This window comes from Typopeltis vanoorti, chromosome 16 (assembly GCF_054136105.1).
Source record: "Typopeltis vanoorti isolate ZY-2024b chromosome 16, IOZ_Tvanoo_1.0, whole genome shotgun sequence".
NCBI classification, from domain to species: Eukaryota; Metazoa; Arthropoda; class Arachnida; order Uropygi; family Thelyphonidae; genus Typopeltis; species Typopeltis vanoorti.
In genome coordinates this window covers 105,040,168-105,066,949 of record NC_143564.1, presented here as the reverse complement: position 1 = coordinate 105,066,949, position 26,782 = coordinate 105,040,168, and the positions used below count along the sequence as shown (strand labels likewise).

The 26,782-nt window shown below is 34.6% G+C and overlaps 1 protein-coding gene across 1 annotated transcript in view; it reads right to left on the bottom strand.

Annotated features, from left to right (window-relative positions):
• LOC150098242 (neuronal acetylcholine receptor subunit alpha-2-like) overlaps positions 1-26,782 on the bottom strand; it is a 47,944-nt gene that overhangs the window by 8,000 nt on the left and 13,162 nt on the right. Inside the window, exons 2-4 of the mRNA XM_090406528.1 lie at positions 22,587-22,753; positions 19,277-19,321; positions 15,092-15,201 (exon numbers count right to left, since the gene is read on the bottom strand). Coding sequence (XP_090262654.1) covers positions 15,092-15,201; positions 19,277-19,321; positions 22,587-22,753 — 322 coding nt within the window. The remainder of the gene's footprint in view (positions 1-15,091; positions 15,202-19,276; positions 19,322-22,586; positions 22,754-26,782) is intronic.

Genomic DNA, 26,782 nt, shown 5'->3' with positions numbered 1-26,782 from the left:
TTTCTCGATGTTCTTTTTGTTCTCCCTCTATCTAAATAATGAAGCTACTGAGATTCTCAAGAAGTTACATATCTGGTTAAGTTATGTAAAAATTCAAATATTTCCTTTTCTCAAATGCCGAAAGCAAATATTTTAATATTTCCTTTTGGCATTTGAGATTAGCAAGATCGTTGCGTAATATGTACAGAAAACTTGATCACATTAGATATTTAACTTGGAAGAAACAGCGTGAAAAGTCTCAGTTTAATGATTACTTTAGCAGAGAAATACATTTCATTTAAACTTTTAGTTTTCACGGCGGTTGCCCGATATTACACTACCATTAAGTTGGGGGATCTGTTGGATTTTCATTATGTGCTTCCAATGGGTCCGCGCGGTTAGACAGGTATCTATGCTCTTCGCAACCTGGGGAAGGAGTGGCTTAGGTTCGATTCCCTTCGACGACATGAGGAGCTTAAGAATCTTCCTCGGTCATAGCCAAGTTAGCTGGTCTTGGGAGTGGGCAGCAGAGTTTTTTTCCATCAGTTTATCTGAAGTTTTTCATCCAGCAAGCAGGCAAACCGGCCCCGTGAACACACACACAGGATACAGCCTAGGATATAGTACGGAAATCACCTTGCTCATAATCATCTCTCTAGTATGGTAGTATATAGCTGCCCCCCCCCTCCCGGGCATTTGGCAGAAGGGAATATATAGATAGATAGCTTCCAATGCCATCTTGCTACTTCATGGTGAATGTGATACCACTGAGTGCTTAAAATGTGATGCCCTTACTGTCTGTCGTCCTGGTACTGATGTTATGAAACCCAAGAGGCCAGTAGATGAGGAAAATCTTAAGACCATCAGGTAATATCTATTTTCAGGATACATCTTTTATTTCATAATGTAAGATTGTCTGTTTTATTTAAATTGGAAGAAATGGGTTTTTCGAATCGCTCTCTAATAAAATCATAAGAATTTTGAGTTAATAAGTCAGTCCGTTCCCCAAGTCTGATATGAAAAAAAAAAAGAGAAAAGGAAGATGTGCTGTTTTTCAACTCAGTGATTTATTTAAAGATGAATACCAAGTTAAAAATATCTAATTATGTAAAATCTAATAAATTTAATAAAATCTAATAAATTTAATAAAATCTAATAAATAATAATAAATCTAATAAAATCTACTATCGGTAGGCACGCGAATCTCTCCTTATATACAGTATTCGAAATCAAACTCAATTTCCCACAAGAATAAATATCTATCCAAAAGTGGGACTTTGTGTGTAGGTGGGTGGGTGCGTATGGGTGTGGATGTGTGTTTCCTCTACCCAATGGTTGGTGGGGTAGCAGTGCTACATTACTAGGGAATTATTATAGAACACATGGTTTCCCGTTGCCATTCTTATCCAATAGTACTCTATGTCTGTATACATATATGCGTGTGTTCATCATACCGGTTTGCCTGTTTTGAGGGACTAAACATTCGAGTTTCGGAAAGGAAGGCAACGGGAGGAGGGAAAACTTACCGTTGTATGAAATTAACTAACTGTAACTGAAAAACCCTTATAAAGGTTTTAAAAGTTTTAAATAAAAGCCTCCGTAGCTCAGTTTCGATAGAGCTACGGGGGCTCCAGCGCATAACTAGGTCACTTTTAAGCATACCTAAAGCGACAGCATGCGCCATTACTTATCTGAATACTAGAAGCGATAAGATAATACAAAATAAGAGGAGGATCAGAGTTTGCAATAGTAAATAACATCTCTATCGGTAGGCACTTGAATCTATCCTTATGTAAAGAGTATTCGAAACCAAACTCTATTTCCTGTAAGAATAAATATCTATACAAAAGTGGGCCTTGATAATATTTGTGTGCATAAATTTGTATACAAAATTCTAAATGATGACTCATACAAACTGAACCTCCTTTGTCTCGAGTTTATTTAAAGACAAACCCTTAATATATTAACATTTATTAATTTCTATTAACAAAATGCCAATATGCGATTCTTACTGTTGGAAAATGGGTAAACTGGAACGAGGAGTATAGAAAATGCATGATAAATCAAATCATCTCTGCAGGAGTTGCATAAAATTGTCATTTCTATAAATTATAGCAATCTGTGACGTGCTATATTTATATCAGAAGAAAATAAAAACGAGTAAACATAACATATAGCCCTTTAATAATTAAAAAAATTTTATATATACAGAGAGAGAGAGAGAGAGAGAGAGAGAGAGAGAAATTATCGTCATAAGCTAGTCTGTATTTTTTTGTAAAGAAAAATTGGTTTAATGCGCCTTCTTTCAATTATTTTAAAATAATCCATACACATTTTATTTTAAATGCATACACACCCAAATATAAAATTTATTATTATACTCCATGCAGTCAAAAGACTCATCGCGAGAGGTCCACTTTATCCATTAACAGAATGGCTATCATACATCTCCTTAAACCTATTAACTGTTGAGGTGAAAACTGCCTCTGGCAATCCATTCCTCTCATTTATCACTCTTCAAGAAAAGAACCCGGTCTGCACACCCTTACTGACTACTCTTCGAGAACTTTCAAGTGTCCCTTGTTTTCTCCCTTACTCCCCGTCTATTGAAAATTTTCTTTTGTGTTAATCTAATAATCTAACGAGTATAGTGTCTCTTTAGTAACCTATAATGTTATATATATATATATATATATATATATATATATATATATATATATATATATATATATATATATATATATATATATATATATATATATATATATATATATATATATATATATATATATATATATATATATATATATATATATATATATATATATATATATATCTCCTCTCCTCCGCCTGTTAGCTAAACTCAGCAACCCACACCCTCAGTCTATCTTCATAGGTAATATTCCACAGACCTGTCACCAGCTTGGTCACTCGTCTCTGAATCTTCTCCACTACTTTTCGTTCCCAAAATTTTCTACTTATATATAATCCTAGTCATACGGCTACTACTTTGCTACTAAAACTACTGATAATAATGATAATCCGCGGCATATTATTAATGATAATAATGATTGACTTCTTAACCATAATTTTAGGATAAAGCTTATTTTGCCTAAATATATATTCCTGTGTTGCTAGTGTTCTACGCCGCTTTGCCTGTTTGAGGGATGAAAACCAGTTTGCGAGAGAAAATCTTTCATCACCGTATGAGATTAGCTAACTCACCAGGGTTTATTAGCTGATAAGACCTGATAAACATTCTTTGGGTTCTAAACAGAATTCGAAAACCAGGTTCTCGCCCAACAAAATGGCTTCATCGAAACTAAGCTACGAAGGGTATTAATAGAGCTGCTTCTAGAAGAGAAAATTACACACATAGGTACAAACATACATCATTGCGCAATTATTATCAGCTAAGCTAGCAATGATAACATGTGATAGTACATAATTACACTCTGTTAGAGATTGCACTTACAATAAAGTGATTAGGAAACAAAAGAATTTCAAGGTCTTTTAATAATCTTAACAGAGATGTCTGAATTATTACAAGTTGTGCGCAACAGTAACCAGGAGACAAAATACTGAGCCTGCATATCAATAATAATACAGTAATTATATGCTGACTATAAAAAAAGCTGACTGAATTTTTGCCACAATACATAAATACAGAAACGAACCTTAAGAAAAAAAAAAACCCTGCTTACTCAGTCTAAAGTTCAGACAGGGCTAAAACGACCTCACCCACTCCCTATAAAGAATTGAAAGGCGTCATCTGATTTTTTTAGAACTTCCATTTCTTCACAGTTTATTAGAATTAATGGCAAAAGAACTCAATCATTATCTTAATTTATCATTTTTATATTTAAGAAGAGAAAGTAATATATTAAAACGTAAAACGTGAAATATAATTTATGGACATTTTTTATGAAAAAGGTCACCTATGGTCATGAGAGTTGGGTAATGACCGAAAGAATGCGGACACGAATCCAAGCGGCTGAAATGAAGTTCCTTCAAGGGGTTGCGGGGCTGAAAAGACTCGACAGAGCCAGAAGCTCTGCAATTCGGGAAACCTTCAATACTCAACCGCTGCTTCTCCGTGTTGAGAGATCACAGTTACTTTGGTACGGGCACCTGGTCAGAATGCCACAAGAGAGGCTCCCTCAGCAGGCCCTCTTTGCCAAGCCAGAGGGTGGGAGGCCAAGTGGAAGGCCAAGGACTCGCTGGATAGATTATATCCAAAACCTTGGGTGGACTCGTTTGGGAATCCTACCTTTTGGAACATCTGAGCTTGGTGGCAAAAGATCGTGACCATTGGAAGTTCCTCTTGCAGCTGTTGCCCCCACAACCCAATTAGGAAAGGTGGGCCTTGAAGATGTATGTATGTATGTATGTTTTATGAAAAAAAAATTTTTTTTTTCTTAAAAATATAATAAATATATTTTAGGTTCCTGTGTAGCATGTGGAAACAGTGCCTACTTCAATAGAGCGAGACTGTCTGACAATAGAGCATTAGAGGTAGGCGACCATACGTACCGTTTTTTTTATATTTTCCGGCCATCTCGTCGTTTAAATAAAAATGTCAATTTTATCCAGTTTTTAATAAAAACTATAAATATACTTTAATATTGGTCAATAATAAATTATTATTCATAACCTATAATCGTATATCAATATTATGGATATCAGTAATTTGTATAACCACGGAGTCGCATTGTTCGATACTAAATATCGAATCTGCAGTGGTTTATTCAGATAAAATAAAATAAAATAAAATAAATACATGTTGGCAATACTTGAGCGTCTCAGACGAGCCGTCTGTTCTACTGCTGTCGACTGTTTACCAATTGAGAATGAATCTTTTGCAGTGAAAGTGTACAAATACTTCAATATATACACAAGTCAGAGTTGAAGAACTGAAAAACTTTTCAGACTTTGCAGGAAACAATTATGCTAAATTTTTAGAGCATGGAAATACAAGATTTTTATCCTTGGGTCCATGAATCAGTAGCGCACTCAGGATTTAATCTCGGAGGGGGCCCGAGCACTCAAGATTTAATCTTAGGGGGGGCGAGTTGAGTAGACGATTTGAGAATGCACACTACATTGCATACGACCTATGACTGAGCATCTGCAGTGATTGTCAATACATAATACCAGTGATCTCCTCTGGCCTGGCTCGGGCTAACGAAGTAGCATTCGGTCCGCAAGAGCACACCACTTCGTTCGCCTTGCGTTCACAGTGGAGGGGATTCCTGAGAGCTATAGGGTATTCCCACCTTATGTGGCCACTAATTCATAAGTAGTATAGAAATAGAAGACACAACATAAATAAAAAAAAAGTTTTAATTAGGAAAAGATTTTTGGAAAATTTTCTAGTGTTTTTCCTTTTTCTTCTGGGGGTGCCAGAGCCCCTTGGCCTCATCCATGGGTGCGCCACTGCCATGAATTGACAGAATTTTAAGCATGTTTGATTGGTTTCGTTCTTATTTTCTTTCTCAAGAAAAATGTCTTGTTATGTTGCGAAAATTGTTTGAAGATCCCTGTTTGAAATTGTGGTTGTCATTTGCAAGAGATCAGATGTCTACGTTCCAAACATACATTAGCTTAATTGAAAAAGATAATATTTCAGCTACAGAAGTAGCCATGAACATTGTAAATCTTGTAAACAATTTAGAGTCCAGTAAAAGTGAAATGTTTGTAACTACTGATGTCAAAAATCAACTGAAAATGTTAGTAGATTCAGGAGAAATCAATGAGGTTAAGTTTTTTTGAGGTAGTTGAGAATTTCTATGAAATCAGCTTAGAATATGTCAGTAAATGGAAGTGCAGTTTAGGAAACACTGAGAAGTTCAAGTGGGTGCTACTAGGGAAGACACCTGAATGGAAAGAAATACAGGACAGCCTGAACGAGGAACTCATCACACGCCCACTGATCGTGTATTCGATCAGTGGACTCTCATAAAATCTATAATTGTGAAGCAGTTGGAAGTTGGACACATGGAATAAAGAAAACATTCCTGTATCTGATGGATAGGTACAGATGTTTTATGAAATGAGCGAAAACGCCTAAATTTTCCAGACTTTTGTAATATTGTAGTTTATTCTTTGTCTTCCAGGAAGTACAGCACCTGTTGAGAGAATATTTTCTGTTATGAACAGGATGTGATCAAAGGAGAAATCTAACTTATGTTAAGACAATGAGGGCTATGTTACTTGTAAAACAAAATTGTGCCATGGAATGTGAGAAGTTTATGATGAATCATTGTTGAGAGACCGAAATTTGCTGCTTAGGATCACTTCATCGGAGAAATATTTATTGCACGATCGTGGTGTGGTAAGCTCAATATGTTTATGTACTGAAACTTTTTTAACGTATTTTTCATGAATACAGAATCTTACATAACCCTCAATCTAGCACATCCCAATGTCCCGTTTTTGTCCCAAGGAAATATGGCCAGCCTAATTAGAGGTTGTTCCATTCTAGTCACCTACTCTAAGAAATTTTTAAGATTTTCTTCAGTATCCTGATCGATATTTGGCATGGGCAAGTAAGAGATTTTCTCCTAAAAACTCAGGTTTCAAACACCGCATCTAAAAAAATCCGACCTTAGAAGTCACGCTATTACAGACAGTAAGTAATACGAGTGCTAGGATTTACAGCCACGAGATACCTGCAGTCGCACTCCCTCTTTCTCCACTCTCCCTTCTCTCTTTCTTTCTTTCGAAGGCCTTGGTTCATTGGATAGCTTGGCCTCTTTAACACTGAAGGCTAAAGAATGGAGATAAAAAGAAGCTCTGTTTCCCTTGGAGACAGAATAAAAAGCATTAAAGGATTATTTATTTATAGATTAATTAATAGTTTTGTATTGTGTTTTGTGATTTACAAATCACAAAATATCATAAGCTGTCAAAATCACATATCAATTTGTGTGTGTAGAGAGAGAGAGAGAGGGAGAGAGATGGCGCTATGGGCCATTCAAAGCACCAAGTTTTCTACTCGTATACAATGATTCAACACTCCTTTGCAACTCACCCTAGAACCGATGAAAAACATTTACAACCAGTGCCCTGTAAGCGAAAATATAATGCCATTTCTTAACAAAGTAGATTAAGTTATCCTAGAGATATTAATAAATGGCTGTATGTTCGCATCAGCATTTCCATGATCGCATAAGTTCTATAATTTGAATCTTAATTATATAAACCGAGTATATACATACGATTCAGTAGTCATCATTCCTAAATTAAGAAATATGACTGCTCATGCCTGTTATAGATATATCATAGTGAATTACAGTTCGCATTTCTTTGAATTTTTCATTCTGGATATTCGTGTCAAATCACATCCCTAGTTTTACGAATTTAATATTCCTTATTCCTTCCTTCAGCTATGGAGTATGCATTCAATCATTCAAAACAATTTTTAAACCAAAATATACTTATTTGGTTATCGTAGATGTAGATACTATTTTATTTAGGAGTATAATCAGCATTTCCAGGTGAACTTCATTAATGATGTGGGTGGTTTGTTTCTTGGTTTACAGATAGAAATAAATAACACAAATTCGCATAGAAAAAATAGTCTTATAATGAGTTTCACTTAATTCTCGAATGAATGAATTTGTCACGTTATACACAAAAAATGATTCATCAAGGAGGAAGTTTAAACGCCACATCACACTACTTTAGAAATAAAACAGAGAGAGAGAGAGAGAGAGAGAGAGAGGACCGTGCTAGCGAAAACAAGAAATTAACTGTGATGGAGTCGCAGATCTTCAAACATTAGAACGAAAATTAACGTGGATAAATTTATGTAAATTTTATTATCACGAGATTTTTTAGTCAAATATCATGCCATTATAAATGAAACTGTATGAATAAAAATAAAAATGTAAGAGATGGAATATTCACTTTTGTGAACACTTCTAGATAAAATGGAGTCTTAGACAAGACGTGTCTACAGTATATACACCCCATATAGTTTAAGAATCATTTACCTCTCTTATCGCATCCAACATTCAGCTTTAAAAGTCAATTGGAAGGACTTTTAAAATTTTGGGCATGTGTCGTACCTTGACAGATTTAGTGAATTACGTAACGTTGAATTCACACCAACTTTATATTAACTTTCGAGCATTGGAAGAATAGTGGTAATAAATAGTGCATTTTTTCTCCCATAAAATCTGAAAGGATTGTATATTCCTGTGCGGATTATTATACAGTGGTGTCCAAAAACTAAGGAAGAACTACATTTTTACTATATATGAAAAACGTTTTCATGAACACAGCCAAATATGTATTACAAATATATATATTACACAAAAGTGTGTTATAAATTTCGTACAAGTTAAATTGCAATACATTTTTGGCAAAAATCACAAATTTCCTTAGGACGTAATTAAGGAATTAATGTACGGTGCTTACAGAAACTATGCGGAAAAACATTTCACTATGGTATATGTCAACCCCGAAATGTGATGCAGCTCTCACAACGTCGTACCATGCTTAGAACTAAGTGACTCCTGAGTTCTTGAGGCAAATTGGCCCACTACTCCTTCAGAGTGAGAATAAGGCGTTGTTTTCTGGAAGGGAATTTCAAGCAATGCGTCTCCCTATTGCGTCCTAAATATATTCTATGGAGTTTATATCTGGAAAGCATGCTGACCACTCGATTCGATTAATATTCTAGGTCTCCAGAAATATCTCCACTGCTCGACGTGGAATGGCATTATCATCCATAAAAATGAAATCTTCGGCTACAGCACTACGGAACAATCAAACATGACATTGAAGAACTTCGTTGCAATATCGTTCAACAGTCATGGTCCCTTTTTCCAACAGTTGTAGCTCGGTGCGTCCATTAAGCATAATGTCATCCCACACCATGACCCCGGCACCTTGTTATCTATACCTTGCAAGAAAAATCGATCGTAAGCAGTACCACTTTTACATTAGGCCATTGGTGTCTTGTCCAAAGTTTTATACATACAACACTATTGAAAACGTGTGGATAGAGGTAAGCAGGACTACAGGCCTTCGAACGTATATGCCTTTTGTTGCAGACGTTCGCCAGAGTTCTTTACCAGAGGTTGTCGAGATATCTCCTTACCTATGCTTGAATGGAGCCGATCTACAAGCAGATCTGCAATGGTGCATCGGTTACCAAATATCTGGCTTCATGTTCCTTGGTAGAGTGAGGTGACATCTTTGCAAATGTCTGAAACACAGTACATTGGTTTGAAACACTACCCAGAGCCTCGATACAACGCTATGTGAGATTCCAAACTTTTTAGCAATATCAGAAATTTTGTGGCCTTTTCAAGTTTTCCAATAATTCTTCCTCACGTGAAATCATCTGGAGATGGTTTTGAGACATTACAGGACATCCAAGTTTGCAACTTTATTCCTTCACGAAAAGAGCTTCCTTCCAACACAATTCGCTTAGCCCAGATTTTTGCCTTTTATCCTGTCGAGTGCTACTACGTGATCACTTTGAGCGCGATTCGAAAATTGAATGTATATCTGCTTTTTGTCGAAATCATCAGTTAATAGAAATTTCCACTGTCTGATTCATTTGAATTTGCGGCTGTAATCTTCAGAAATGGTGTTCATTCTTATGTTTTGGAGACCAGTGTATTTACAATATTCTGAACTTTTCTTTGTAGTCCTGTGTAGCTTAGTGGAAGTGATACTTGCATCCTCTGCCCTAGCTCGCCCGAAGATACACTTAAGTTCAAGTCTAGTCGTCGACTGAGGGAACTTTTACTAAGCTTATTTTCAGCCTTCCAGAGTTACTCGATTTCTGGCATGGGAAATTGTTTTTTTTCTGCCGGAAACTGGTTTTTCGTTCCGTAAACTCAAAATAATCGATCCAAGAACATTATTTCAAGCAGTAACAAATCCTGTTAGGTTTAGGTATCAGTCATGGGCGAGTTATCTTTTCCTAGGCCTTCTTGTTTACGTCTTCCTAATGGTGGCAACACTGCACCAAGTTGTTTTTGTTGTATTCTGGTAAGAGGGAAGGCCTGTGCACCTAAGCAAGGATCACATTCCACCTGAAAATGAGAGCGAGTGTCGATCAATCTAGTACAGGTAAGTCCAGGCATGTTGTTTGTAACTTGATGAGAAGAACTAGCAACAGATGATATGGGAAGTTCTTCAAATGATACCAGGGCACTTGATTTGATAGCCTGTTCCGAGTTCTAAGGAGTATAATAATAATAATAATAATAATAATAATAATAATAATAATAATAATAATAATAATAATAATAATAATAATAATAATAATAATAATAATAATAATAATAATTAATGTCAAACACAAATCAGAAATGCAAAAAGAAGCTACTACAGAGACAAACTAACTTCCGCACAAAACAACATGAAACAAACCTGGCATCTCATCAATGAGATGCTAGATTTTGTTCCCAACACCACTGCCTCCGAAACCATAAAACACAGCTTCATGAAAGACGTAAAACCTATCCAACAACTAGCAAATGACTTTAACCAATACTTTGCAGACTCCATCCAAGAACTGCATAGAAATATTCCCCCAATCACAAAACGAGACCCTCCACTTGGGCCACAATCAAAACAGACATTATGGTTCCCAACCATAAAATAAGCAGAACTTCTCTCTGCAATACATCAAATCAAACCAAACAAAGGCCCAGGAATAGATGGAATCAGACCTAAAGATATAAAGAAACATGCAACTAGTTTAAGTCCTATCCTACTAAAATTAATAAATAAAATATTTAAAACAGGACAGATACCAAGTATGCTAAAGACCGCCATAATCACACCCATATACAAACAAGGGAAAAGAAATTTAATCAGCAATTACAGACCCATAGCAACATTACCAATTATCAATCAAATTATGGAGTGGATCATACTGAAGAAACTCACAGCATACACTGAGATCTTTCATATTATCCCCAGAACACAATAAGTTTTGGGGATAATATGAAATAATAAGAAAATAAGGGAACAACATCTCTCTTGGAAGACTTTACAGACGTAATTAATACCGCCTTAGACAAAAACAAAATTGCCATGGTAGTCTTTATTGATCTGACTAAAGCATTCGATACACTTACACATCAAATCTTGTTAAAAAAGCTGAGGCATGTTGGAATAGACGGACCTCTTCACAGGTGGTTTACAATCTACCTCCAAAATACAAAGCATATTACACGTATCGAGGTCAAATCGAAGCAGAGAGCTACCAGTAACCTATGGAGCCACAGGGAGCTGTACTCTCCCCAACTCTATTCAACATTTACACGCATGATATTAATCAGTTACCACTCAAAGGTAAGATATTCCAATACGCAGACGATACAGCAATAATATCCATCCATAATAACTCAAGCATAGCCAAAACAAATATGCAACACGATATAAATCTGATCATAGACTGGCTCACGAAAAACTCCATACACCTAAACTCAGAAAAGACAAAATTAATGATATTCAGAAATCCACTGACTCGACCAGTTGATAACAAATATATAACCATACAACATCCACTTTCCAACATAAAAAAACACACAGAACAGCAAAACCACTACAATCACTCAGGTTGAAACAATACGATACCTTGGAGTTTACTTCGATGCAGATATGAACTGTAATAGCCACATAAACCATCTACACAACAAACTCCGAACAATAACTGACAAACTCTACAGGTTAAAAGACATAGTTCCCATACGCCTAAAAACACTAATATACAAAGCACTATGCCAAAATATACTAAGATACGCTATAACAACGTATGCTTTCTGTGCACCCTACAAATTAAATAGATTAATGTCGCTACAGTACAAGATGACAAAACTGATCTTTTAGGAACAAAGAGAAAATCACGACCTTATAAACATTGGAATGTCAGAACACAAAATACCGACAGCAAAACATTTATGTCACTATGCAGCCTTGCTAAAACATTATTTCGATGCCAACTACAGGACAGTGAGAAACACATACCGTATAACAAGGCCTCAGACTACTAATTATATCACATATAAATACAATAATCACTACGGAAAGGCCACGAGAAACTTCTACATCCCAGACATGATAAACAAATTACCTTTTGAATACAGAAACCTTGCAAACTACAATAGCCTGAAAAGAGCTCTGAGGACATACTATGAACAAGAAACACGCGCCCAAAATACCATACAAACGTAATGAAACACAATATATTCGTTTAGGCTTCCAGTTCAGCGACGCATCAATAAATTCCAAGTTATTGTGTGTGTGTGTGTGTGTGTGCGCGCGCGCGCGCGTGCGTGCGTGCGTGCGTGCGTGTGCGTGTGCGTGTGCGTGTGTGTGTGTGTGTGAGTGAGTGAGTGAGTGAGTGCGCGGCGCGAATTTCTCAATCATAGATTTCGTAGCTTCTCAACACAGCAAAAAAAAAAAAAAAAACCCACATAATAACCAACTGGATGCATGTAATGTACCTATCACATGAAAACCAATGTATGTAATGTATGTATTATATGTAAACCAATGTAAGTAATGTATCATATGCAAACAAATGTATGTAATGTATATAATAACTGTAACAAATGTATGCAATGTAAAAAAAATTATTTTAAATGTAAATCATGAGTTGACACTGTATTATTATTATTATTATTATTCCTAATACTGTATATTTGTGAGAATAAGGAAATATAATATTTAGATTGCATATTTGTAAATACTGTTGTATAATCACACCTTTTCAAACTTGAAAAAAAAAAGTAAACTACTGTAATATTATACAACTTATGTAACTCTGAACAATATAATTGTAAATTATTATTATGATCGTTATATAAAAAAAACTGTTATCATCATTACTATTTAAATCTCATTATATGTAGCACAAAGTGCTGAACCTTGTAAAATAATATACTGAATAGATGATCATTGTACATATGTAAATATTTGAAAAAAAAAAAAAAAGTTGTTGCCGCATTTTTCACCTGAAAGCTTCGAGTATAGATTTTAAAGTTAGCCTGGTAACCAGGTAATGAGAATATTAATAGTCGCCATTTTTTAAGCTAATGTAGTAATCATGACGAATAAGCTTCTACACAAATAGTTGCTGTAAACTTAGGCATGTTCATTTTTTTCTGAGTTACTGGTAATTATATTATTTCTTTCTTATACCGTACTCAGAATTATTCTACTTTTCTATAAATAAATAAATAAACTATAAAATGCAAAATATATTAAACGGCTTAAGCGTACAGATTGCAATGATAAGCGATGCGGTAATTGCAGTTAGTGTAGCATATTGTAGACTAGCGCCCGGAAGTAACAGTTTTTGAAATCTATTATTGCCCTTTTTTATACATTGAGTAGTGAATGATGTATCTGCAAGGGGTAGCTTTCTGTGGTGTTATTTGTTATCGAAGTTTTTTCTAAGTTATAATAGTAGTAATGTAAATTATTTTGTGGTAAAATTACGATAACGTTATTTCTTTAATACTTTCTGTGCGTAAAGTGAAAATGGAAACTTCAATTATTATCATTCTCCGTGACGGACACAATTGTACTCTTTTTTCAGAAATAAAATAAATGAATACTCCAAATAAATTAATGTCTAGAAAAATGCAGAAAAAAAAACGCTTGAACTGTTTTAAATGAAACATTTAAAACTTTCAGAAGCGTATGCCAAAATATTCTATGCAAACAAGTAAGAGAGAGAGAGAGAGAGTGAGTGAGTGAGTGACAGAGAGGAGGGGGCGTTTTGAAATTTTTAGCTTTGCTTATTGCTTTTGCTGATATGAAGATCTAGTCAGTTGGCCACGGATCGAAAGTTTTAGATTTGACTATGTCATAGTTAGGAGGAACTTATTATTATTATTATTTTGTACTAGTTCATTTTTTGTGGATGAAGAAGAATATCGTGAATGTTTTGTGTAAAGCAGGCCTGGTTATGTTCCATTTCCATTGAAGAAAACTTTAGCTAGTGCTATTTGAAGAACATTCCGTGTGGAATTTGTGCCTCTTCACAGACAGATAGAAATCCAAATTAGCATAAAGGCATTTTAATTAGGATTAAATAGATGTTGATATTTTTAATAGAATAGAATATTTCCTCAGTTTTTTTTTTTAGGTTAGTTGGACTGGGTTATTATAATATTTAACAAGTTAACACTTGAAGTTTTTATAATTGCTGCTTAATATTTATTCATCAAGCATATCACCTGCTGCCTCACTACCAAACTCTCCATATTATATGCCTTCATTCTGTGCTCATAGCCAATATTTCACACTTCTGAAATCGTTTTTATCTGTCCTTGTACTCGCTTCCAAATTTTCTTCATCCCTCCAAACCGTTGTAAACAATCCTAGCAATTAGACCAGATGAGGTCTAATCAGAGTTTTATGCAATCGAACGAATACTGCTTTATCTGATGGTCATTGTCCTTAGTCTTGTGGCTGTCTTTACCATTTTGCAATATGTCCGCTGAATTTCAACTTTTAACACCATTATCTCAAGATCCCTACTCTTCCTTTCCCTTTAGTATAGTTCCGCCAATAGAGTACGCAGCATCCCATTTGCCCATCTGTGGATCTCAAAATTATCTATTTAATATTAAAATAGTAGTTTATTTTAATATTAAAATAATGATATCAAAGATAAACAGTTCCATTTTGCTCCTGATTTTCTACTGTTCCTGAGAGAGTACAATTTGTCAGTTATTATAACTAACACTTCATCCGTTTTGCCAGCCCATCCTGCAAAAATATGTCGTCATACCCTTTCATTTTTGTCAGAACATTCTTTTGCCAGCTTCACTAGTATTCCTGATTCTTCTTTCAATTTATATATTTATGCAAGCGAACATTATTGCACAGATATACGTTTCTGAATTATTCTTTTTAGTATTTTTGAAATTCGTATTTTTTTAACGAAATCAGAAAAGTTGACTATTATTATTCATTATGATTATTGTTATTTCCATTAAGGAAAATGAATTCGAAAGAAATGAGACAAAGACTTTCATCCTGCTCACGAATATTCTTAATCAATTCACCAAGCAATTGATATTTAATCATGACTAAGATTCACATAAAAGTGTTCCATATATATTACCCATCATAGTGAGATATATCTGGTATCCAAATTTCCTGAGGTGATAAATGCAGTGATTTTAAATGTCCATAGTTTTCTGGATTCCATCTAAGAAACTCATCATTCCATTTCTGGAAAATAAAAATATATATTTAAAAAATACATAAAAAGATAAAAGCACGTTTAAATGACACATACCTGCCTCTGAATTAGAAACCTTTATATAGATAGATGTACGTAGCGATCACTTACCCAGCGTATATGCTAATTACAAATCACATGCGTCACCACGTGCTCTAGGTAACTACTTAAGACTGCTGCAGGTCAGTAATCGTTAATAGTGTTGATCACAATGGAAAAAACAAAAGATCTTTCTCGGTTCGATAAAGGGTTTATTGTGGCTACCGTCTGACTGGAGCCAGGAATTTGAAAACAGCAGAGCTGACTGGTTTCTCAAAAGGTAAGATATCTCGGGTATTTAATCAGTGAAAAAATAATCCACATTGCTTGTCTAAGAGGCATAACTGTGATCCTAAGACAGTCTGTCAGGAACGAAATTGCCATCGTCTAAGAAGGCTTGTGCGGACAGAGAACTTCCTCTGTGCAACAGTTGACCGAAGCATTTAATGAAGGCTATTTCCGACCTGTATCTCACCATACTATGTGCATGGAATGGAAGAGGATCAGTATTAGCAGTTGCATGCCTATACGGAACCCATTGATTTCTGCGAAGAACTGGAAGGTTCGTCTACAGTGGTATCAGGAACACTTGAAGACTGGAAAAAGTCACGTGGTTTCTGAAGGTGGTATCATGGTGTTGGGCATATTCTGTTAGTACGTAATGGGTCCTCTTCTATTGCTGGAAGATTGGATGTTCTCCAAGGAATATCTGAACATTGTTGGCGGTTAGTTCCTTCCTGCAATGTTGACTTTTTATCCAGCAGGTGAGCGTTGTCTCATGGACGATAACGCTACTGTTGATCGCTCAAAAATTGTTCAGCAGTGATTCAGAGAACATGATAGTGACTTCCACCAACTTCCCTGCCACCACAAAGCCCAGATCTAAGTATGTATGGGACATGTTAGAAAAACAGATCCGAGAGCAAATTTTCGTTCCGTTAAATCTGAGCCAGTTAAAGGACTGTCTGGAGAGCGTCTGATATGTTGTAAACGTAGCTGCAATCCGACACCTTATGTAATCTACTGTATATCAAACCGCAATGTGCTGTAATTCAGGCTAAAGGACGTCCAACATGGTATTAAATAAAAGTTTCTAATTCAGTGGCTGATATGTACAGTATATTTAGTTACCAATTCGTTCATTTGTGAATGAAGTTCAGCAAATGACAATGATCTAGTCCTTAAATGGACCGGATCGGTTACGTAATGTTAGTGAAACATATACAGTCGTAATTAAAATTACAAAATAATAAAAAAACGACTTAACTAGTTATAACTCCCAGAGAAGACCATTGTTTTCTTCTCTCCTGTCATACTCGTGTATGTATATATATATATATATATATATATATATATATATATATATATATATATATATATATATATATATATATATATATATATATATATATATATATATATATATATATATATATATATATTAGGATAACCAAGTTATTTTATAAACTTGATTATTTTAACTCCTAATCCCAAGTATGCAAACAATTAAGTTTGCGCCTGAAACAAAGTTCAAGTCTAAAGATGGTAGAACACCAGAGCAACTCATTGTAAAGGCGGGTAAAGCTCTGATCACTATTCTTAGTATTTTCCATTCAAATTCATCTTTTAATATAGTTAGACCAATTTCTTCCATATCAAGTCTTGTTTCATCTTCTATAGCCTTGGCATCTAGATCTTTTCCACTATATAGATCTTCTAAGTACGCCTTCCATCTTTCCGAAATTTCATCCTTATCTATAAGGAAGAAATTTCGGAAAGATGGAAGGAATAAAAAAACCATGGATCATCCAGGACATTCTAGATCTAACAGATGAAAGAAGAAAATACAAAACCTCCCTAAAGGAAGAAAGCAAATACAAATATAAACATATAAAAAAATATGATAAATAGAAAGTGTAAAGAAGCAAAAGAACAATGATATACAGAGAAATGTAAAGAAATAGAAGATCTAACAAAGACTGGAAGAATCGATAAAGCTTATAACATTATACAAGGAATAAGCCAGCAAAACAAGACAAGAAGTACAATTATCAAAAATAAACAGGGGAACATACTTATAGATAAGGAAGAAATTTCGGAAAGATGGAAGGAGTACTTAGAAGATCTATATAGTTGAAAATATCTAGATGCCAAGGCTATAGAAGATGAAACAAGACTTGGTATGGAAGAAATTGGTCCAACTATATTAAAAGATGAATTTGAATGGGCACTGAATGCCAACGAAGCACCAGGCACTGATAACATCCCCTCTGAATTAATAAAATACTCAGAAAACATAACTAAGTCATACCTTTTCAAGATCATAAAGGCTATTTATGAAACAGGGATCTTCCTCAAAGATTTTACACAATGCTCTATCATACCCATTCCTAAAGTAAATAATGCAAACAAGTGTGAAAATCATCGAACAATAAGCTTAATATCATATGCTTCGAAAATACTATTCAAAATTATACAAAAAAGACTAACAAAGAAGGTTGAAGAATATGTTGGCAATGACCAGTTTGGATTCAGGAAACAGCAGGGGACAAGAGAAGTAATCCTAGCTCCAAGAACAGTTATTGAAAGAAGATTGTAGAAGAATCAAAATACTCTGATAGTCTTTCCTGACTTGGAGAAAGCCTTCGATAGTATTGACTGGAATCAAATGTTTCACCGCCTAAAAACAATCAAGGTAGATTGGAGAGATAGAAGGCTTATATTTAATCTTTACAAGCATCAAGAATCCCTAATAGAAACAGCCAGCAATACAACAAAAACCGCAATAGCAAAAATACGTAGCGGTGTAAGACAGGGGTGTTCTCTTTCACCCATATTCTTTAATCTGTACATTGAAGATGCAATAAATAAACTGAAAAAATTAATAGAAACCGGAATTAAGATAAATGGAATTGATATTAACTGGCTACGGTTTGCGGATGATATAGCAGTTTTAGCTGATAACGAAAACAAACTGAAAGCCACCCTAACAAAGATGAAAGAAATCTTCACACAGTACAGCCAAAAAATTAATTATAAGAAAATTATTAATTACAAGTAAAGCAAATCCAATGAAAATAAACCTGGAAATAAATAATAACCTACTACAACAGGCATCCTCTTTTAAATATCTTGGAAGTCTTATCACAGAAGATGGAAGAAACCAATCAGATATTAAAGCACGAATAATCCTAGCCAAAAAAGCATTCTATAACAGAAGAAACATTTTACCAGTAAAGGACTTAGCATCCAGCTCAAAAAAAAGGCTAGTGAAAACATACATGTGGAGCATTGCATTATATGGTTGCGAGGCCTGGACTCTAATAAAACAAGACATGAAAAAGATGGAGACATTTGAAATTTGGTGCTGGAGAAAGATGATGAAAATTAGTTGGACAGAAAAGAAAAGTAATGAAGAAGTTCTGAATATAGTTCATCAGCGGTCATTAATGAAACACATCAATAAGAGAAGAAAAAGCCTAATTGGACACCATTTGAGGCATGGGGGCCTGATTACAGAAATAATGGAGAGGACTGTAGAAGGAAAGAGGCCACGAGACAGACCAAGAATTTCATATATAAATAACATAATGATGCTAACTGGCGCTAAGAGTTATGAAGAGATAAAAAGGAAGTTACAAGACAGGATGTTGTAATGTGCTGCTATATTTACCAATTTTCGGATTGATGCACCAAAGAAGAATATATATATATTATCGTTAATATTTACTCGGTAGATAATGTTATAAAAAATTAGTTCAACAGATCTAGTATAAAACACAATAGAACTATTATGTTTTATACTACATTTATTGATGTAATTTTATCATGTCTCTGTTATTTTATATAATTCTTTGCCTGTGATACCTGAAGAAGTTGATTTATTCAACGAAACTAGTAGTATCTTAACATTAAACCTTTTCTTTTTCATTCTCGGTATAATAGTCATTCAAACTAATTATATATATATATATATATATACATATATATATATATATATATATGGATAGATTTTGTGGGACTTACCATTACAAGCCATCCTGTTAGAATAAATGCTTGTTTTTCGAAGTCCTGTAAATAGAAAATTCAGTTTTAAAAGCAGTATTTGGAACATAATTCTTGAGTAATCACAGAAATAACTTTATTAGTGATTATAATAAAGAAGTTTGGAATGATATATATCATAATAGTTAAACTACAAAACAAAATTCTGGAGACATTTTTTTTTTACATTTCCCAAAGAAATAAATCCGGTTTCTTAATTTTATACGAGTTTTATTTTGAAAGCCAGCTTTTAAAGCAGGGCTTTATGATTGTGACAAGCATATATCTCTGTAACTATTCGATGATAAAATACAGAAACAAACATCAGTCTCGTCTTTCTTATGTCAACCTGCAAATTCTAAAGATTATGACTTCAGAAACAAAATTGCAATCTAATGGTGACAAAATGATTAATGCTGTAGCGGGAGACGCTCTAATGCAGTTGGTTGGTTGGTTTGGATTTACTGCCGAAGCAACTAAATCTGTAAAGGCAGGGTATTATGTCTAAATTGCATGTATTATTCTGGTCAGTTTGCCTGTTTTGCGGAATGAAAAACCAAAGTTTTCGGAAGAAAAATCCCACCATCTTAGTATAAAATTGATTAACTAACTCGTCTTCAGTTGAACACTTCATATAAAGGTTCTTCTCTTCCTGCGGGATTCGAATCCAAGTCTTTTCTACACAAGGATTGTCAGAAATGGAGGCCCTGCTTGAAATGCATTATAAAACCTTATACTGTGATAAGGTTGCAAGAGGTTAAAGTTTATGGATCTGGAAGAAGTGATAATGATGTTTAGAATGAGCCTCACATGCAAGGAGAAGGATAGGTTTAATTACTACTGTTAAGACTATTTAACGTGACTCCGCATTTTTTTAATTTTTAATTTTTGCTAATTTTTAGTAAGAATAGTATGGTGAAACCATGCTGCTATCTTGCATGTTCAGCTTTATATTGTAGAATAATTTCATTGCATTAAAGAAGACCATCACCTTGCCTATTGAAGGTATGAAGTGCTTGAAAGAGCTCATGTTTTTAGTTTCTAAATCAGAGTTTGCAGGATTGTGTAATCCTTAGCTCATCTGTAGCCTAGTATATAATAGCAACCCTTCGTGCAAACGAAACAAAATAGAGATTTCGGAAAATCTGATTTTCTGAAATCACGAAAAATAATATTTTATAAAGTTTTTTCCAGCTTAATTATTTACTCATCCAAACAGTGAAGTCATCCTTGGGGATTTTTCGCACCTCTTCCACTTCGAAGGGATGCGGAAGTATTTGCTGTTAATAATGATCTACCACTAGTATAGCAGGTAATCATCAACATTCTATCCTGGATCTTTTCTTACCCAGTTCTCCTTCTAAATATGCTATAAAAGTCAGTTTTCCTTTTGGTAACGTTGACCATAAACTTGTCCACAACAGCTTTTCTTTCACCTAGCCATTTTTCACTGCATTGGTACCATTATTATTTGCATATCTTCCGGAATTCCTCCTCCTCCTCTGGAAAGAATAATCAGTTATTCTGTCAGGCTCTGCTCTGACAGAATAGCTGAAATAATCCTTGCTGATTAGGCTTCTATTCTCTACTTATTCCCAAATCCCGTCCAGTTGAAAACATCAACGAATTGAAATGAAGGCTATGAAAGGGCCTAGTGAAAAAACCTTTTTTGCCTCCTACTCGAGCTGCAGTCGAGCCTTCTATTCTCTTGCTAAGACGCAACTTTTATGTTTCCACCGCCCACATCCAGATCGCCCAAAGTGATTTACTTGACTTGTCTACAAGACTGAAATTAATCTTGTAGACAAGCAAAGTAAATCACTTCCCAGTATACCGAAACAGTTGTTTACATAAATACATCCTCTGATCTTTTGCGAGAAAGATATCAGGAGAATCCTCATTTTGACTATCATGAAGGATTGTGCGTAGATTAACTCCAACCACCCGAATCATGCTTAAAATTTGTGGTTCAGAATTAATGTCTATTTTATATGGTCTGTACAACTATCACATTCGTCTAGCATTTACGTGACATTATGGAAGCAAGCTTAGGTCCCTCAAAGATAGCTATGAAATTTTTTTCCCCATTGCCTTCGCCTCAGTTCTCTTGAAAAACTGAAGATCGTTAACGACTAACTTCTTCACTATCTAGAGACCCTCAATTAATGATCACCAGCATATATTCCGTCACTCTTTCTCTACAGCAGTTCTGCTAGCCTCTCTCTCTCTCTGAATACAAGCCATAGAAAGGTTTGGAGAAACTCGCGTGGTTGTTTCTGATATTTCCAAGGATTGGATCAGGTCTGGCATAAAGGCTTACCTACCAAACTATCATTTTATGTTATCTGTCCATTCTTTGTAAGTAGATTGCCGGCATCCTCTATGGTAGTTTGCCACGTGTCATAGTGAATGGTGTCCTCTCCATAGGTTTCTGCTGCAATGCAGAGGCTTGCACAGCTGTGTACATTCGTCCACATTTCTCCTTGTATACAAAATGATCACTGACATCACAGCTCTTCCATTATTTTTCTAATGACAACATGCGTCACACACGTAAGAACACGTCGCTGAACTTTTAAACTACGAAAACGCAGTCCTATCTTAATTATCTTAAGAAAGATCACATTTCACCTTTCCTTACCGTTGATAATATTCCGGTTTTTAATCGAGATTATATTTCTCTATTTTTATCGAACTTACTTAAATCTCTATCCTTAAAGGATAGAGATTTATCCAGGTGAATGCAAAAGGATACTTCCAATACCAGAAAGTATCCTTTTGCATTCAAGATACCGCTTATCACTTATAAAACTTGTAACATTATGTAAAATCAAATTTATGCACCCTTGGCATACTGTTATCTCATTTGGGAGTGATAAGTGATATATCATTTCCCCCTAACAAAAACATTCCAGAATCCTTAACAGATGTTAAGGATTCTGGAGAATCCTTAACATCTGTGAGAATGTAACAATTGTTCTTGCCAATCATCATTCTTCATCATCATGTAAACACGAGCAGCTGATGGTCACCATCCATAGAGTTCATTTTCAGACTCGGACTTACTAAACCATCTTCTCATTCTCTTCTTTCATTCCATATACTTCTGATCTTTGAAACAGTCTTCTTATAATATTTTCCCCAAAGCACAATCATCTGTTCAGGAAACACATCGACCGGTTCCTCATTTTTCCTTAATCACTTGTAGGCGGATTGTACGTTGTGTTATAGTTTTTGCTCCACTAATATGTGAGGTTGCTATAAAAATGTAACTAGAAATCAAACATCTTACCAATTCTCTCAGATATATTGGAGTTAGCCCCAGAGAAACTATATTTGTTGTCTTTGGATCGTGAACGGGTCGTGCCCGCCTGTCATAATTCATGAGAAGGTCTTTTCGAAGTCTTTTCAGAGGTGCATCATCTTCATCCGCGAGGCTTTTGCCAAAACAGGGAATTGCTAGTGCGAAAATAAATAAAAAAAAATCACATCCTCAAAATAAACTTTTTTTTAAAAAAATAGTATTATTTTTAGTTTAGTTTTTCCTACTAGTAAAATGCAATTAAATTTTTTCTATTAGCGAAATGTAAATAATTTATTACTTGAGTTCGAATATTTGCTAACAGTGAACATGTGATTCAAAAGTTGAGTTAAGAGCATAATGCTGCTCAACTCTTTGGAACCTATTACAAAACTTTGCACCATTTTATTTAGTATTTATTTATTAAAGCGCCGATTTTTAATTTGACTTTTGAAGAAAACGATCCGGTTTCCAAAAACCCAGCGTTTTCTTTGCTTAAATGTGCGGCAATAATACAATGGCCGAAGAAATTATATTTATGCAACAGTTCACTAATTAGTGAAATGAAGAAAAATAGAAAGATCAAAGGGGAAGATAATGTCCCAAGGAAGTTTTCCATAGGAATGAATCTCTCTCTCTCTCTCTCTCTGACTTTTTGGTGATGAATTTTGCCTATTTAGCACACGCCAGTTATCCAGTCACATAGTTTCTGTCAGTACAGAAATGCAATTCAAAATAGAAACGAAACACAGTTGAATTAAATCTTTACTTTATGTAATAATCAACGCTTTATCTGAATCTTTAAAAATATAATGGATCAGTCATCAATTAAGCACATGCATATTGGATTTACAAATAAAAATTATAAGCAAATTTTTGCAATTCATTTCGATATGATTTTTGACTAAACGTTTTTAGCGAATTTTTTCATTATATTGAATTTTTGTCCACACTCAAACTGCCAACAAATAGATACACAGCCGTATTTTAAAAGTTGTACCTTACTCTTAGGAAAACCGGTGCACGCCTGTAATACATCTTTCCCTCATTTTTCTTTTAAAGAATTTTTTTGCGATTTCAAGTATTTATTTTTTCTTCAAAGCTACTCTTGATAAAATTAGCCGTTTGGCCCGATGGTCATGACGTATTTACAGTCTCTATAAATGCTGTAATATTTTCGAACTGTTCTGGATAACCTTGTACCGGACCAAAATTTTATAGTTATGTAAATATATGTTAACAACCAAATTCATTTACAGTTATTTTGACATTAATTCTAGAATTGCTAATCTTTTGTTTTCCTGAGGCAGTATGCAGAAACAGATGATATGTCTTTCACATAGCACACACCTGATCATTGATTACAACCTCAATTAATAGGGAGTTCGCATTTTCAGGCAGTGCGGACATTTATGATTGCAGCTAATCCAGTGGTTTCTGAACTTGATATACGGCTCACCCCCTCCCCACCTCAGAGAAACAATATTCATTATATTCCTACCTTAGAATATTTTTATTGTCCCTTTCTTCTTCCCTCTTCATTAAATAATTCTGACAATATATTTATAATGAAAAGGACAATAGATGAAAGACGGTAGAATTAAAGCATGTTTTCTAGGGATCAAGAGTAAGGATTTTACTGAAGCTGTGATGTTACAGAGATCGTTAGGGGACAGTGGAAACAAATGATTTAGGTGTCGAAAGATTTTCTTTGAGACATAATATAAATTACTTGGTGTTTGTCAGCAGGGAATGCAAAGTTTATCTTTGCATTCGCTGCTGGCAAATTTGCATCAGTGAGATAAAAAGAAGAGCAATTATTTCCTATGGTATGATATGGCTGTGTAAAAAAATTAAAGAAATGAAAACAAATGTTCGTTGACGAATATTTATGAGTTTTCTGAGGGCAGTGGTGTAGCTAGAGGTTTAGCTGCCCGGGGCGATCCCTGAGTTTGCCGCCCATCTCAATACACACCAAAAAATACTACAAAAAGTCAAAAGAAGTATAAGAAAATAAATGAAAACACGATGTTTATTTTGAAGTAAAACTTTCATTTTAAAATGTTATTTTTCTTGATTTTCTGTTAGCAAAATCGTCGATGACATTGGCGAAGTCTATTTCATAGTAATGTAGGTAATTCTTAATCAGTTTTATTTAGAAAAACTCCTCTCACAACTGGTGACACTTACAGCAATTGTGAGGAAAATTCGCAGTAGTATTATAATATTTGGAACTGAGTTTTCGAGCCTGTATTTTAGAATTAACTGCAAAAGTTCAAAAAGGTTCAAAGTGCAGCCCGGGGCGGATCGCCCCCTTCGCCCCTCCCTAGCTACGCCCCTGTTTGAGGGTAATGGTTTACACTTACATTTGGCTTTCCATTTGATATTTATAGCATATGCTGATAAAGGAAAGAGTGAATGAGCAGAAACAGGGAAATAGGAGTTGCTATGGAGGTAGATGAGGTTCTCAGTATACAATACAAAAGTCAGCGAGCTATATGCATATGAGGGTGTATTATGCTAGTGTTGTCCAGAGGAGGTTAAGAACGGATTCCTATTGTTATCAGAAATGATTAGGACGAAGTCATGCTTAGTTACAGCATCACGAGTTACTGACGATCTAAGAATAATTGTATGAGTTCAATTCCGATCTGAATTGAACTGGTATATATTTAAATAAATGCTAAGAGTATTGAGAAGAAATCTTACAAAATTGTGGTATTAATTGATTTAACTCGGCCGAGAAGTTTTGGCATAAGTGAGACGTGGTTGACAGAGAATGACGTTTCAGGTTTGTTTTACAGATAAACAATCATTGCAATTATTGATTTCAGAAATAGTTAATTATTAAATTAGCATAAATCGACTAAAATGGAATGTGATTGATCCGATAAAAACGGAAAAGGAGGTATGAACTAAAGTTACATTCTTCTCTGCAGTCAGGCAGAGAGGTTACATGCTTATATTCTTGTTGGGGAATGTTACATCGAAATATCAGTTATAAGGTGAATTACTTTCTTTTTTTTTTTTAAATTAAATCCATTAACAGTTATTTGACATGTTATCGTTGAATGATTATTTAGAACAGGGTTTCCCAAACTGTGTTTCTTCGGAACACCAGTGTTCCGCGAGAAGTTCTGGAATTTGTCATTTTAGTTTTCTAAGCATTTTTCACGAATACATATTTTATAGTGGAAATATTCTGAGGAGAATAATATTCGTGAATATGTCGAAAAGCTCAGACCCAGAACGCTTATTAATATCTGTGTATCGTTAATTTTCACACATCGAAACCTTTCAACATTTGGGAAAGGGAATACCGCTGTTTATGACAGGTCATAAAAATTGCCTGCAAGCGTATCTCTATAACAGCGGGCGGCGTATCTCTGAAAGCAATAACATCTGTGTTGCAAATGTTAGTGACCAATCACCAAGGAAGTATAAAGAAAATTTTTCCGCCAAAATTGAAGATCAAGGTAGTCTGTATCCGGTTTTCAAATCTAATAATACTGAATACTTTTTTCGGAAGTTCGTATTGTAGGGTGAATGTTTCAAAATCGTAGTGCCGTGATATTTTAAACGTAATGGCCTGAAGATTTAAATTTTAATATGAATAAGAGACAAGGGACTTTGTTTAATTTTGGTGTTAAGAAATCTCTTATTGAATGTGTTTATGACGCAACAGACAGGGAGTCATCCTCCACCAGCCTACAAAACGATTTCCAGGATGTACAAAAGGAGGAGAAAACTACCAGCACACAGGAGAAAAAGCCTACATTCACTCGTAAGTAGTTATAATATTATAAATGTTTGGTGATCAGAATGGGATATGTCAATGAAAATCAGCACAAATTAATTTAATAATGTTGGCCTGAGGAAACTACAATATGCTACAAGATTTCACTAGCCCAGTGATTGATAACTGATTTAAATGCAATTTTATATTTGTGAACATGTCACACCGTATACATAAGTGTACTAATACTCTTTATGATTATGCCATAATTAATTATTAATATTGTAAATGTGGTAATAAGTAATTATTAATTAATTAATTGATTGATTAATAATAATTAATAATAATTAATATATTAATTTATTAATACATTACAAAATAACCAAGGTGTTCCGTTAAAATTTCAGAATTTGTGAAGTGTTCCGTCGTTGGAAGTTTGGGAAACGCTGAT